Consider the following 15,071-nt stretch of genomic DNA (forward strand, 5'->3'; position numbering starts at 1 on the left):
AGTCATAGAGCAGGGCTCACTCACCCCAAGCTGGGATCTGAAGACTCAGGCAGAGTCATCCATCATGCAGAGAGGGTGGAGCTTCCAGGGGTGGACTTCATATCTCCCGCCCACATTCCCTTTCTGAGGCACCACACTACCCTTGTGTGGGCGGGGCAGACCAAGGGAGAGGGGCGGGATCAGCTGGAATAGATCAAGTCCTTTCTCCTCTCCTGTCTATACAGAGGGGAGGGGGGGAAAGCTCGTTACCTGGAGTCTGGGACACAGAGACTTGGCAGATGCAGCCAGCCGCCCCTACAGATTGCTTCCCTGACCAACGGTTTGGCAACCCTGCTTGGGCACAGTATTCATGGGGGGTTGCCTGGGTGGGCGCAGCTGCAATCTGGGGGGGGCATAGCCCACCCAAGCACCCCCCTAGATCCCGCCATGGTTCATACTCATGTGATCTGATTCAAGCAAATGCAACATGTTCTGCAACCTGCTTTTGGGGTGTTGTTAAAGCGGAGTTCCAGCTGAACAAAAAAAAAATAAAAGTCAGCAAATACAAAAACTGGAGCTTCTGACCGTTAAAATACAGACACTTACCTGTCCTTAGGTCCAGCACACCGCTGGACCTAAGGACAGGTAAGTGTCTGTATTTTAACGGTCAGAAGCTCCAGCCCCTCACCATGTCTGCTTTTCTTCTCTCGGGGAGAGAGGGGGGTGGAGAACAACTTCTGCTTCCGAATGCCTAGGTGATCGCAGCTGAAGTGGGAGCGGGTACATGTCAATTTTGGGTACCCGCTCCCCCCGCTCCCCAAAGGTGCCAATCCTTAATGGGGAACGAGGGACGAAGGCTTAAAGCGGAACTTCCCCTTTTGGGTGGAGCTCCACTTTAACTTTTGATTGACACCTGCAGCAGACGCATGAACACAGTGGGATTGCTATGTGGTGGGGAAATGCAGCGATTCCTGTGCGTTTGTGTGTGAACTCAGCCTTAACCACAAAATACAACAAACAGAAACCTGCCAATAGCATTTCACGCTGCGGTATATAACCCAGTTTTATGTCTTGTCTGCAGATGTCATTTACAATTTATAATCAAAATGACGTATTAAAAAAACAGATCAGTTCACAAATGTCGGAATATATCCCTTTAATTTATAAACATTTGCTTTATCCACAAACTTCCTGAAGATAAAACTGCTACACCAGCTCAGCCCCGCCCTGTGCTGAGAAATGTGAGACGACCTTTAGATTTTCCGTGTCGGAGACTTTCACTGTCACTTCTCTCTTCTGCTGTCAGCGATGGCGTCTGCTGATCTGAGAGAGGAGCTGGACTGTTCCATCTGTCTGAACATTTATACCGATCCTGTAATGCTGAGATGTGGACACAACTTCTGCCGGGTCTGTATTGATCGATCGTTGGATACACAGGAGGGGCCTGGAGGTTATTCCTGTCCTCAGTGCAGAGAAGAGTTCCAGGATCGGCCTGCATTGCACAGGAACATCACACTACGTAACATAGTGGAGACCTTCCGGTCTACTCAGCCAGATGAGAAGAAGGCTGGAATCTTCTGTACTTACTGCATTCACTCTCCTGTACCCGCTGTTAGATCCTGTCTGATGTGTGAAGCTTCTATGTGTGATAATCACCTGAGAATCCACAGCAAGTCACCAGAACATGTTCTAACTGACCCCACCACTTCCATGGAGAACAGAAAATGTGCCATCCATAGGGAGCTTCTTAAATATTACTGTGCTGTAGATGCCGCCTGTATCTGTGTGTCCTGCAGTTTGGCTGGAGAACACCAGGGACACAAGGTGGAGACTCTGGATGAGGCTTCTGAGAAGAAGAAACAGAAACTGAGAAACGTTCTGCAGAAACTGATGACAGAGACAGAGAAGACGGAGAAAAGAGTCCAGAGTCTGCAGGAACGTAAGGGAAAAGTACAAGAAAAATCAGCTGGTCTAACAGGTCTAACAATTTTTTTATTTATAATTTTTTATTTATATTCTAATCTTTCTATTTTTTTTATTATTTTTTTTTGGATATTTGAATTTTCCCAACTCCGTCCCAGATTATATGGTCCCTCTACCACAACATCGTGATCATATCTATGCATCATCCCCCCGCTGCTTTATAAATAATAATTCCATTCCCCGTACCTACATTTATATATATATAATTACCTTATTAATACCTTGTCATCCAGTCCTCGTCACCTCTTCTCTACTATTTTCTCCACCTACACCCCCACCCAGCACCTCACTCACTGCTCATGAGATTGCAAATCATTTCAAAAAGAAGATTGACGCAATTCCTAGGGGCATCGCCACTGCACAGACATCCATCCCACTTATCATACCTTATACTAAACCTCCCTCAACACTTTCCTCTTTTGACCTTGCCACTACCGAAGAGGTCACCAAGGTTTTCTCAGAAGCCCATCTCACTACCTGCCCCCAGGATCCTGTCCCCTCACAACTACTACAGTCACCCTCTTCTTCCATCCTATGCTCCATCACTCACATCTTCAATCTCTCCCTCTCTACAGGTGCCTTCCCCTCCCCTCTAAAGCATGCGCACATCACTCCCATACTTAAAAAGCCCTCCCTGGATCCCACCAACCTGAACAACTTAAGACCCATCTCCCTGCTGCCATTCACCTCTAAACTCCTAGAACACTTAGTCTACAATCGCCTGAGCTCCCACCTCACCGAAAAAAACTTTCTTGACCCTTTACAGTCCGGCTTTCGCTCATTACACTCCAGTGAAACCGCCCTACTAAAACTCTCTAATGATCTACTAACTGCTAAAACCAATGGCCACTACTCCATACTCATCCCAACCAATGGCCACTACTCCGTACTCATCCCAACCAATGACCACTACTCCATACTCTTACTACTTGACCTCTCTGTGGCTTTTGACACAGTTGACCATCCCCTCCTCCTCAAAAAACTCCACTCTCTTGGCCTCAGAAACTCTGCTCTCTCCTGGTTCTCCTCCTACCTATCGCAGCGCTCCTTCAATGTTACCTATATAAAGCAGCCTCCTCCTCTTCACTCCCTCTTTCTGTAAGGGTCCCTCAAGGTTCTGTCCAAGTCCCTTCTCTTCTCCATCTACACCTCCTCCCTTGGTCACTTGATAAACTCCCATGGCTTTAAGTACCATCTCTATGCTGATGACACACAAATCTATCTTTCTACTCCTCACCTCACCCCTTCAGTCTCCTCTCGCATTGCTAACCTACTAAGCGACATATCGGCATGGATGTCACTCCACTTCCTCAAACTCAATCTTTCCAAAACTGAGCTCTTAGTATTCCCCCCAGCCACACAATCATCACTCCCTCCCCTCATGCCAGGGTACTAGATGTAATCCTAGACTCCCATCTGTCCTTCCAGCCCCAAATCCAATCACTGTCCAAATCTTGTAGACTTCACCTCCGCAACATCTCCAAGATACGACCGTTCCTAACCTCGGAAACCACTAAGCAACTTATTCACTCCCTTGTTATATCACACCTCAACTATTGTAATTCCCTCCTCATTGGCTGACCTCATCGCAGGCTATCCCCTCTTCAGTCTATAATGAATGCTGCTGCCAGACTCATCCACCTCACTAACCGTTCTGTATCTGCCATCCCTCTCTGCCAATCCCTCCACTGGCTTCCCATTGCCCAAGGGATAAAATTCAAAACATTAACAATAACGTATAAAGCCATTTAAAACTCTGCCCCAAATTACATCACCAATCTTGTCTCTAAATATCACCTACACCGTCCTCTCCACTCCTCGCAAGACCTACTCTCTAGCTCCCTTGTCTCCTCCTCCCATGCTCGTCTCCAGGACTTCTCCGGAGCTTCCCCCATCCTCTGGAACTCTCTACCCCAATTTATCAGACTATCGCCTACTCTGCTCACTTTTAGGCAATCTCTGAAAACCTATCTCTTCAGGGAAGCCTATCCTACCCTCAGCTAATAATGGAATCTTCTACTTTGCCAACGTGCATCCCACCCGGCTTTGAGGAGGACATGCATGCCGGCCGGCTCCACAGCTGTCCCCCTCCAGCCACCACGCTGCTCCAGCGGAACGCTGACACATTATTACCGATGACAGCTCAGTGACACCGATGACAACCCCCTCCTGTCCCATGTTACACCACACCACTTTATTTCATGCATTACTTGTACCTCATACATGGGAGGGTTCCTACTTCTCATCTTCATTAAAGTGTTATGCTGCACTTAGAGGCGCTTCTTCTCCTTCTCTCCTAACAGAGAGAGTCACTGCCCTATTCATAGAGCTCAGGAGACAACTGGAGGACCTGGAGAAGAGAGTCCTGAGGGAGATCGCCAGCCAGGAAGAGCGGCTTTCATGTCCATTGTCTGAGATGATCCATCAACTGGAGATAAAGAAGAAGGATCTGTCCAGGAAGATGGGGGACATTGAGGAGCTGTGTAACATGACCGACCCCCTGACTGTCCTCCAGGAATCAGACACAGGGGACTTGTGTGATAATGAGGAGGGAGATGATGAGGACAGAGAGAGACATGATAGACTCCTGCATGATGGAGGGGATCTGGATGGGGCTGGAATCTCACACACATTACACACAGGGATATCTGATATGATAAAAGGGGGAAATGTATGCTTCAATATACAGGAAGCTTCAGACTTATTACTGGATGTGAACACAGCTCATAATTATCTACAGATATCAGATGACATGAAAACTGCATCCTGGTCAGATACAGAGCAGAATCGTCCAGAAACACCAGAGAGATTTCAGTGCTGGGAACAGGTATTAAGCAGTCGGAGTTTTTCCTCGGGGCGACATTACTGGGAAGTGGATGTCAGTGAGGGAGAAAAGTGTGAAGTCGGGATGTGTTATCCCAGTATAGAGAGGGGAGGAGGATGGCAGTCAGGGATTGGAAGTAATAACAAGTCCTGGAGTTTGTGGAAGTATAACAGTGAGTGTTATCTATTACATGATGATAAACCAATCCACATATCTCCCGATACCCCCCCTGATAGAGTCAGGATCTATGTGGATTATGAGGCCGGGCAGCTGTCCTTTTATGATCTGTGTGACCCGATCAGACACCTCCACACCTTCACCACCACCTTCACTGAGCCCCTCCATGCCGGGTTGTATGTAAGAAAAGGTTGTGTAAAGATATCTGGGGGGGTCAGGAGACGTGTAAAATGATCATATGACAGGAAATCTGACCTGAATCTGGTGAAATCTGCTGAGAAATGTGAATCTGGTTCATAGGATGACACCATTTGTAGAGATAATATATTTCTTCAGTCGGTAGATCTCAGCCGAGGAGAGTGTCCTCCATCACTGCCACACCCAACAAGGCAAGATTTGGGGGTGGGGGGTATTTAGCATTAGGCTGACCACACACTATACAATCTGATTGTACAATAACCTTTAGATCTCCCATCAGCTGTGTAGTATACGGGTCTGCCTGATGTGACCCAATAAAGAGCTGATTCACACATGTGCGGTGCGGATTGAAGCTCAGGATTCACAGCTAATTGGCACAGTAGTTGTTCAGCGGTTCAGATCAGGTTTACATCAGGTTCAGGAAAGGTTCAGGTCAGGATTTAATCCCGTTCACACATGTGCGGTTTAGAAACGGTTCCCATAGAAGTCAATAGCCTGTAATCCGCACCTGAACCGGACCGCACTGCTCAGAAATCGCACATGACTCCTTCTCACCGCCAGTGCACCGGACCTATGTGGACAGGCACCATAGGAAGCAATGTTATGTCACATGTCATGCGGATTGGATGCGGTTCAAACCAATCCAATCCACATATGTGTGAACCGGCACTCAGAGGATTGTTTAAGTTTGTCTTCATAGGAGATAGTTTTGGTAAAGCTAAAGGAGATTTGGTGGTGTAGAGTGTGGTCAGCCTTAGATTTACCAAAAGTATGTCATATAAAGCCGGACATGAGCAATCCACTTACATTGTATCCAGGCAGACCCTCGCATTACATACAGTAGTTGCTGGCAGATCCGAAACAGATTGTATAGTGTATGGTCAGCTTTAGGGGTTCAGGTTGGGGGTTATTTTTGTTGGTTATGTGTTAGAGAAGACACTGGTAGTGATGAGGCAGAATTATGACTTTACTTGTGTGGCTTAAGTTGCAAACATACAGAGCACATTTCAGCAGACATATTACTTCCTAGAGAGAGAACCAACAAGTCTTACACATATGCTCAACTAGTGACCTTAGTGTACAGTGCCATCTACTGGTCAAGTGATATTAACACAGAAATACTATATACAGTACATTATGGTACATGCTGTTGCATTCCCAACACCCCTTCTCAACGGCATGTGCATAATTATATGACATTTAGTCTCTTTTGTAGAAAAAAATGACGTTCCCTTGGCAAAGGTTTGGTGAGTGCGTCTGCAGTCATCTCCTCTGATGGGCAGTACTGGATAACCCCCTTGTTCTTGCATGTCTCTGAGCAGATGATATCTTACATCAATGTGCTTGGTTCTTGGGTTGATCTTCTCAGAGTGTGTAAGCTTTATGCATCCCTGATTGTCTTCAAAGATGGGTGTGGGTTGTGACATATTCAGTCCCATATCTAGTAGAAGTTGACGAATCCAAATGGCTTCTTGACATGCATGTGCTGCTGCTATGTATTCCGCTTCAGTTGAAGAGAGTGCAACAGTCACTTGTTTCCGACTGTTTTGCGACCAAGAGGGAGTTCTGTTAGTGACCAAGTTTTATTTTCTTGAAGTGATTTTATTTCTTCTTCAGCTGCTTTTCTCCACTGATCGGCTTCCCTTCTCGGCAAAGTTTCTATGTCTTCCCAGGATGTTGGCTCCTGTGTTTGATGTGTTTTAGCAGCGTATGATAACCTGTGGGGTGGTATCCCTTTTGTCATTCGAGAGGATCTTCTGATTTCTTGTTGTTCAGTGGGTTCTATTGGCTCGTTGATTGTCAGTTCCACTTCTTGCTCTGGCTCTTGTCCTGCTTCACATGGGTCAGTGTCTCTTGCCGATTCAGCACGTAAATCCTCTCCACATTTCTCAAGAATTGTATTATCTGGTGCTTCACTTTCATCAAAATAAACACTGCGGCTTACTGTGACCTTGTTGGTCTTTGGACAAAGGATTCTATATCCCTTACTCTGCTCACTGTAGCCCACCAGAATGCCTTCTATGGCTTTGTTCTCCAACTTGGAGCGTTTCTGACTTGGAATGTGGGCATATGCTTTACAGCCAAACACTGTGATGTGTCCTACGTTAGGTTTTGATCCATTCCACATTTCTTATGGTGTACTCTCAATAGCTTTTGATGGGAGCCTGTTTTTTAGGTATGTTGCAGTCATTATTGCTTCTCCCCAGTATTTGTTAGGTAAGGCAGCGTCCGTAATCATACATCTTGTCATTTCTACAAGAGTGCGATTCTTTCTTTCCGCTACACCGGTTTGCTCAGGAGTGTATGGTACGATTGTTTGGTGTATAATACCTTGTTTCTTTAGGTATGATTCCATCTCTTTATTCATAGATTCCCCTCCATTGTCAGTGCGTATTATTCCAGGTTTCCTTTGAAACTTGTTGCTTGTCATGGCTACAAACTCTTGAAGTTTTTCTAATGTCTCACTTTTTTGCTTCATTAGATACGTTGTTGTGTACCTGGAATAATCGTCAATGAAAGTCAGTAAATATCTGTTCCCGCCAGGTGTGATGGTTTTCATTGGTCCGCACACATCACTGTGTATCAGTTCCATGGGTTTAATGGTTTTACTCTGACTGGTCTGTGGAAGAGAGGTTCGGGTGGCCTTTGCTTTGATGCAACACGTGCACTTGCTGAGTGTGTGGCAAGGCAATATTTTCATGTCTTCTGATAGACCTCTCTTTGCAAAGTCCTTTATAGCTTCTGGGTTTCGATGCCCCAATCTTCTATGCCACAGGTGGATGCACTTGTCATGTGGGTTATGAGTTGCCGCATTAGCCTTCTCACTTTCAGTGAGGAGTTTGTACAGATGTTCATGTAACCTTCCTCTTGCTAGAATTTGCTTTCCATTTTGAATTGTGCATTCATCACCTCTGAACTGGACAGTGAGTCCATTGCTTGCAAGGGTTCTAACTGATAGGAGGCTTCCTTCTAGGCTTGGAACATATAGGACATTCTTTACAAGGATGCTCTGCTTGCCCCCTGATGGCATTTTGCAGTTCAGAAATCCCTGACCTTTACCTTCCGCTGTAATACTTTTCCCATTTGCTAGGAAGACTTTATCTTTTACACTAAAATCAATTTCTGTGAACAATGTCTCGTCGCTTGTCATGTGACTTGTTGCCCCTGAATCAATGTACCATCCGTGTGAGGTACTATTCTGAGTCACTTTAAAAGTTCCACTCCATGATGCACTTTCATTTTCTTTCATGACCGCTTTAGCTCTTTCTCTTGTGGGTAGCTCCCGCTTTTGCTGCTCAGCTTTCCAGATTGAACAGTTCTTTTTCAGGTGACCGGCCTTTTTGCATCGAAAACACACCCTGGTTTCTTTGCTTTGTCTTATGCCTTCATGCACCTTCAGAGCTGCCTCTGGTCTCTCGTTCTCTTCACTATGCAAAATTTCCTTTCTTCTGCTGTATTCATCAATTAATTTTCCCTTAACATATTCTAGAGTCAGTTCAGTTTCCGGTCTAGTTTCTAGAGCATTTATAAGGGCACTGTATGATTCTGGAAGGCTGCATAGTAGTATTGAAACAACATGGTTGCCTTTCAATTCTTCACCTATTGCACCCAGCTGGTCCACAATTTCTAGCATAGCATTTACATGTTCACCCATTTCTTGCCCTTTTTCCAGCCTCATCTTATACAGTTTGCGTAGCAGATATAGTTTTCTGTTTAGGTTTGCACGCTCATGCAGTGTTTGTAATGCAGTCCACATACCTTTAGCTGTGTTTTCTTTCCTTATAAGAATGAGTTGATCGTCCTCCACTAACAGGCTTATGACTGCTTTTGCTTGCCTGTTTTTCCTGTCCCATTCTTCCGGGTTGTCATTGGGTCTGTGTGTATCTAGTACCGGCCACAAGTCATCTTTGGATAACAGCATTTCAAGCTTAAACTTCCATAGCTGGTAGTTGGTATTGTTGAGCTTTGCTATTGTAAACTTCATATCTGAAGCACTTGCCATCTTTCAGTGAATTGGATACAGCTCTTGTTCCCTCACACAGGATTTGGTAGGATTGGAAATGCAGCACTTGCTTGTAGTTTTCCTTTTTCCAGTGTCTGGAGCTGGGCCCATAACCTGTTGGATATGTGATAGAGTAGACACTGGTAGTGATGAGGCAGAACTATGACTTTACTTGTGTGGCTTAAGTTGCAAACATACAGAGCACATTTCAGCAGTGATAACAGCAGACATGTTACTTCCTGAAGAGAGATGATAGAGAAGAAGGAAGAACCAACAAGTTTTCAGATATCCACAACTAGTAACCTTTAGTGTATAGTGCCATCTACTGGTCAAGTGATATTAACATACAATACCATATAGTACATACTGTTGTATCTCCAACAGGTTTGGCAGTCTAGCCAAGTACAGGACCCCAAATTCCAATAAGCACCTTCAGGCTTTTAAAGGGCTTTATTTCCTTATAACACTTCCTAACTACCTATCACAGTTTTGGAGGCCCTGAAAAGCCAAGATGGCACCAAACCCCCCCAAATGACCCATTTTCGGAACGCAGACACCCCAAGGAATTTGATAAAAAGCATGGTAAGTATTTTGCAGATCTTGTTTGTTGCCACAAGTTTTTGGAATATGAAGAAAGAAAACAAAAACATATTTTTTCTTTTCTTTTTTTTATATTTTGAAACCTTGTGAAAAAAATTTGATCTGCAAAATACTCACCATGCCTTTTTAAATTCCTTGGGATATCTACTTTCCAAAAATGGGTCTGGGGGAGGGGGGGGTTGGTGCTACCCTGGCATTTCAGGGCCTCTAAAACTGTGATAGGTAGTGAGGAAGTGAAATGAAGAAGTTACACACTTTCCGGCTTTCAAAGTGGTCATTGGATTTCAGGCTCCTGTATGTGGCTAGGCTCCCAAAAAGTCTCACACATGTGGTATCCCCATACTGGGTAGAAGTAGCAGAATGTATGTTGGGGTGTAATTCCACATATACCCATGGCTTGTGTGAGCAATATATCATTTAATCGACAACTTTGTGTAAAAAAAAAAATGTTTTTGTAATTTTCCAAAAACTTGTGGAAAGGAATAAAGCTTCCATGGCTCAATATTCCTCTCAGAGGATATCTTAGGGTGTCTACTTTCTGAAAAGGGGCCATTTTGGGGGTGTTTGTACTGTCCTGGTAATTTAGCACCTCAAGAAATGAGATGGGCAGTCAGAGAGTAAAAGCTGTATAAATTCCATTATCTATGTAATAGTTTGTAGATGTTATAACTTTCACACAAAGCAATCAATATACACTTATTGGGATTTTTTACCAAAACATGGAGCAGAATACATTTTGGCCTAAATTTATGACTAAAGTTGAGTTTTTTTTGGATATTTTTCATTATTTTTTTGTTTATAGCGCCAAAAATAAAAAGCGCACAGGTGATCAAATACCACCTAAAGAAAGCTCTATTTGTGTGAGAAAAAGTACATAAATTAAATTTATGTACCATATTGCATGACTGCGCAATTGTCAATTAAACTAGTGCAGCGCTGTACAGCAAAAAATGGCATAAATTGCAGTATCTATACCAGGGGTCCTCAAACTACAGCCCGCAGGCCACATGCGGCCTGCCGAGGCCATTTATCCGGCCCGCCGGCAGGGGCGGGACAGGAAGGGACACTAAGTACAGGGGTGGGCAGGGGGCTGCTGTACCTTACCTGGCTCCGGTCCCAGTCCCACGATGATCCAGTCCAGGAAGCGCTGCTCCTTCATTCACTCCGGCCACTCCATCACTCCTGCTGCTTGGCTCTGCCTCCTCGCCGGTGATTGGGCACCAGAACTGTAGCTCAGGAAAGGCACACAGGCGGCCAATCACCTGTGAGGCGGCGGAGCCGAGCGGCCCTGCGAACATCGAGGGAGGGAGAGGCCGGAGAGAAGGACAGCTGACAGGTAAGTGTGCCATGCAGATGGTGCTGCTGCAACCAGGTATGCTGGCTGCAGCAGCACCATGCTGGAGCAGAGGTCAGCAAGTTACGTGTCAGTGGGAGGAATAGTGCCCCATCATTGGTGTCACTGGCATTATTCCTCCCACTGACACCAATGATAGGGCACTATTCCTCCCCCCACTGACAACAACGATGGGGCACTATTCCTCCCCCCCACTGACACCAACGATGGGGCACAATTCCTCCCCCCCACTGACACCAAAGATGGGGCACTATTCCTCCCCCCACTGACACCAACGATGGGGCACTATTCCTCCCCCCACTGGCACCAATTATGGGGCACTATTCCACCCCCCACTGGCACCAATGATGGGGCACTATTCCACCCCCCACTGACACCAACGATGGAACACTATTCCTCCCACTGACACCAATGTTGGGACACTATTCCCCTCCACTGACACCAATGAAGTATTATTCCTCCCACTGACACCAATGATCGGGCACTATTCCCCCCCACTGACACCAATGACATACTATTCCTCCCACTGACACCAATGACGGGGCACTATTCCCCCCCACTGACACCAATGACATACTATTCCTCCCACTGACACCAATGATGGGGCACTATTCCTCCCACTGACACCAATGTTGGTACACTATCCCCTTCTCCCACTGACACCAATGACGGGGCACTATCCCCCCCCATGCTGACACCAACAATGGGGCACTATTCCCCCACTGACAGCAATAATGGGGCACTATTCCTCCCCCCACTGACACTAATGATGGGGCACTATTCCTCCCACTGACACCAATGATGGGCCACTATTCCTCCCACTGACACCAATGATGGGCCACTATTCCTCCCACTGACACCAATGATGGGGCACTATTTCTCCCACTGACACCAATGATGGGGCACTATTCCTCCCACTGACACCAATGATGGGGCACTATTCCTCCCACTGACACTAATGATGAGGCACTATTCCTCCCGCTGACACCAGTGATAGGGCACTATTCCTCCCTCTGACACCAATGATGGGACACTATTCCCCCCCACTGACACCAATGACATACTATTCCTCCCACTGACACCAATGACGTACTATTCCTCCCACTGACACCAATGACGGGGCACTATCCCCCCCCACTGACACCAATGAAATACTATTCCTCCCACTGACACCAATGATGGGGCACTATTCCTCCCACTGACACCAATGTTGGGACACTATCCCCTTCTCCCACTGACACCAATGACGGGGCACTATCCCCCCCCCCATGCTGACACCAACAATGGGGCACTATTCCCCCACTGACAGCAATAATGGGGCACTATTCCTCCCCCCACTGACACTAATGATGGGGCACTATTCTTCCCACTGACACCAATGATGGGCCACTATTCCTCCCACTGACACCAATGATGGGGCACTATTCCTCCCACTGACACCAATGATGGGCCACTATTCCTCCCACTGACACCAATGATGGGGCACTATTCCTCCCACTGACACCAATGATGGGCCACTATTCCTCCCACTGACACAATGATGGGCCACTATTCCTCCCACTGACACCAATGATGGGGCACTATTCCTCCTGCTGACACTAATGATGAGGCACTATTCCTCCCGCTGACACCAATGATGGGGCACTATTCCTCCCGCTGACACCAATGATGGGGCACTATTCCTCCCGCTGACACCAATGATGGGGCACTATTCCTCTCCCACTGACACTAATGATGGGGCACTATTCCTCCCACTGACACCAATGATGGGCCACTATTCCTCCCACTGACACAATGATGGGCCACTATTCCTCCCACTGACACCAATGATGGGGCACTATTCCTCCCGCTGACACTAATGATGAGGCACTATTCCTCCCGCTGACACCAATGATAGGGCACTATTCCTCCCGCTGACACCAATGATGGGGCACTATTCCTCCCACTGACACCAATGATGGGGCACTATTCCTCCCGCTGACACCAATGATGGGGCACTATTCCGCCCACTGACACCAATGATGGGGCACTATTCCTCTCCCACTGATACCAATGATGGGGCACTATTCCGCCCACTGACACCAATGATGGGGCACTATTCCTCTCCCACTGACACTAATGATGGGGCACTATTCCTCCCACTGACACCAATGATGGGGCACTATTCCTCCCACTGACACCAATGACGGGGCACTATTCCTCCCCCCACTGACACCAATGATGGGGCACTATTCCCCCCACTGACACCAATGACGGGGCACTATTCCTCCCCCCACTGACACCAATAATGGGGCACTATTCCTCCCCCCACTGACACCAATGACGGGGCACGTTTCTTCCCACTGACACCAATGATGGGGCACTATTCCTCCCACTGACACCAATGATGAGGCACTATTCCTCCCGCTGACACCAATGATGGGGCACTATTCCTCCCACTGATACCAATGATGGGGCACTATTCCTCCCGCTGACACCAATGATGGGGCACTATTCCTCCCACTGATACCAATGATGGGGCACTATTCCTCCCGCTGACACCAATGATGGGGCACTATTCCTCCCACTGACACTAATGATGGGGCACTATTCCTCCTCCCACTGACACCAATGACGGGGCACTATTCCTCCCCCCACTGACACCAATGACGGGGCACGTTTCTTCCCACTGACACCAATGATGGGTGCACATTTCTTCCCACTGACACCAATGATGGGGCATTTGTTCATAGCTTTTTTTTTTTAAACTATAGTCTGGCCCTCAAACGGTCTGAGGGACAGTGAACTGGCCCCCTGTTTAAAAAGTTTGAGGACCCCTGATCTATACCATAGTTTGTAGACGCTATAACCTTCACACAAAGCAATCAATATACACTTATTGGGATTTTTGTTTTACCAAAAACATGGAGCAGAATACATTTTGGCCTAAATTTATGACTAACTTTAAGTTTACTATATATTTTTTATAGCCAAAAGTAAAACATATTCTTTTTTCAAACTTTTTGGTCTTTTTTTGTTAATAACACAAAAAAAAAGTGCACAGGTGATCAAATACCACCGAAAGAAAGCTCTATTTTGGTGAAAAAGGACGTAAATTTTGTTTGGGTGCAGCATTGCATGACCGCGCAATTATCAGTTGAAATAATGCAGCACCGAGTAGCAAAAAGAGATCTGTTCATTAAGGGGGGTAAATCCTCTGGAGGGCAAGTGGTTAATGAGAAATATCTTCTAGGTGTAGATACACATCGGGAAATACTAACACAATCACACTCCTCCCACATTCGGCACACACCTTTGAAGACCAGGAGAAATACAAAGTTGTATGACAACATAACAATCATTCAAGAACAAGTCCTAAATTCCACTCCAATATGATCATTCATACCATCTCCTGCAGCAAAAGCAACACTGGAGAAACCAGCAAGAGATTGGGGGGGAGGGGGGGGGGTGTTAGCCGATGTGGCCTTTTACCTATTAGTCCACTAGCTATAGGCTAGAAGACATTCCATATAGTAGACTTTCTTTCTAAAGCAAATGATTGTCCCCTGTAAGATGTCCTGACACGCCTAGACTTGTTTTGTGTTCAGTGAATGTTGGAGGAGACTCGCAATACAGCTCTTAATGTGGAGCAAAATTCACTTCCCAAGTCAATGTTATTAAGGTTCCTCAACTTAAATGTCAACTTAAATGTCATGTACAACAATGAATGCAGAAATGTGAGTGTACATGACGTACAATATTAACCCCTCGCCTACCGGGCACTTCTACCCCCTTCCTGCCCAGGCTTATTTTCAGCTTTCAGCGCTGTCGCACTTTTAATGACAATTGCGCGGTCATGCAACACTGCCCCCATATAACATTTTTATCATTTTTTTCACACAAATACAACTTTCTTTTGGTGGTATTTCATTGCTGCTGGGTGTTTTGTGTTTTTGCGCTATAAACAAAAAAAA

General features: G+C 46.2%; 1 protein-coding gene across 2 annotated transcripts; it reads left to right on the forward strand.

Moving 5' to 3' along the window:
* Window positions 1-1,251: 1,251 nt before the first annotated feature.
* LOC149450381 (E3 ubiquitin-protein ligase TRIM21-like) lies at window positions 1,252-5,197 on the forward strand. 2 transcript variants are annotated; one of them, XM_089692073.1, is made up of 2 exons: window positions 1,252-1,957; window positions 4,266-5,197. In XM_089692073.1, exons 1-2 carry the CDS (start codon window positions 1,288-1,290, stop codon window positions 5,195-5,197), a joined length of 1,602 nt encoding a protein of 533 aa, XP_089548199.1. In that variant the 5' UTR covers window positions 1,252-1,287. The 2 variants fall into 2 exon arrangements, with proteins under 2 accessions (XP_089548199.1, XP_089548198.1); XM_089692072.1 differs by having other exon boundaries at window positions 1,288-1,948.
* Window positions 5,198-15,071: the final 9,874 nt, after the last annotated feature.

Source organism: Staurois parvus, unplaced genomic scaffold (assembly GCF_062004578.1).
Source record: "Staurois parvus isolate SC_StPar_1 unplaced genomic scaffold, SC_StPar_1.0 ptg000575l, whole genome shotgun sequence".
Classification (NCBI taxonomy): domain Eukaryota; kingdom Metazoa; phylum Chordata; class Amphibia; order Anura; family Ranidae; genus Staurois; species Staurois parvus.

What these genes read in the sequence shown, in the direction of transcription:
- LOC149450381 (XM_089692073.1), top strand. Translation starts at nt 1,288, where the DNA reads ATGGCGTCTGCTGATCTGAGAGAGGAGCTGGACTGTTCCATCTGTCTG. An exon ending in AAAATCAGCTGGTCTAACAG is followed by an intron (nt 1,958 to 4,265) that starts GTCTAACAATTT and finishes CTCTCCTAACAG; the next exon opens with AGAGAGTCACTGCCCTATTC.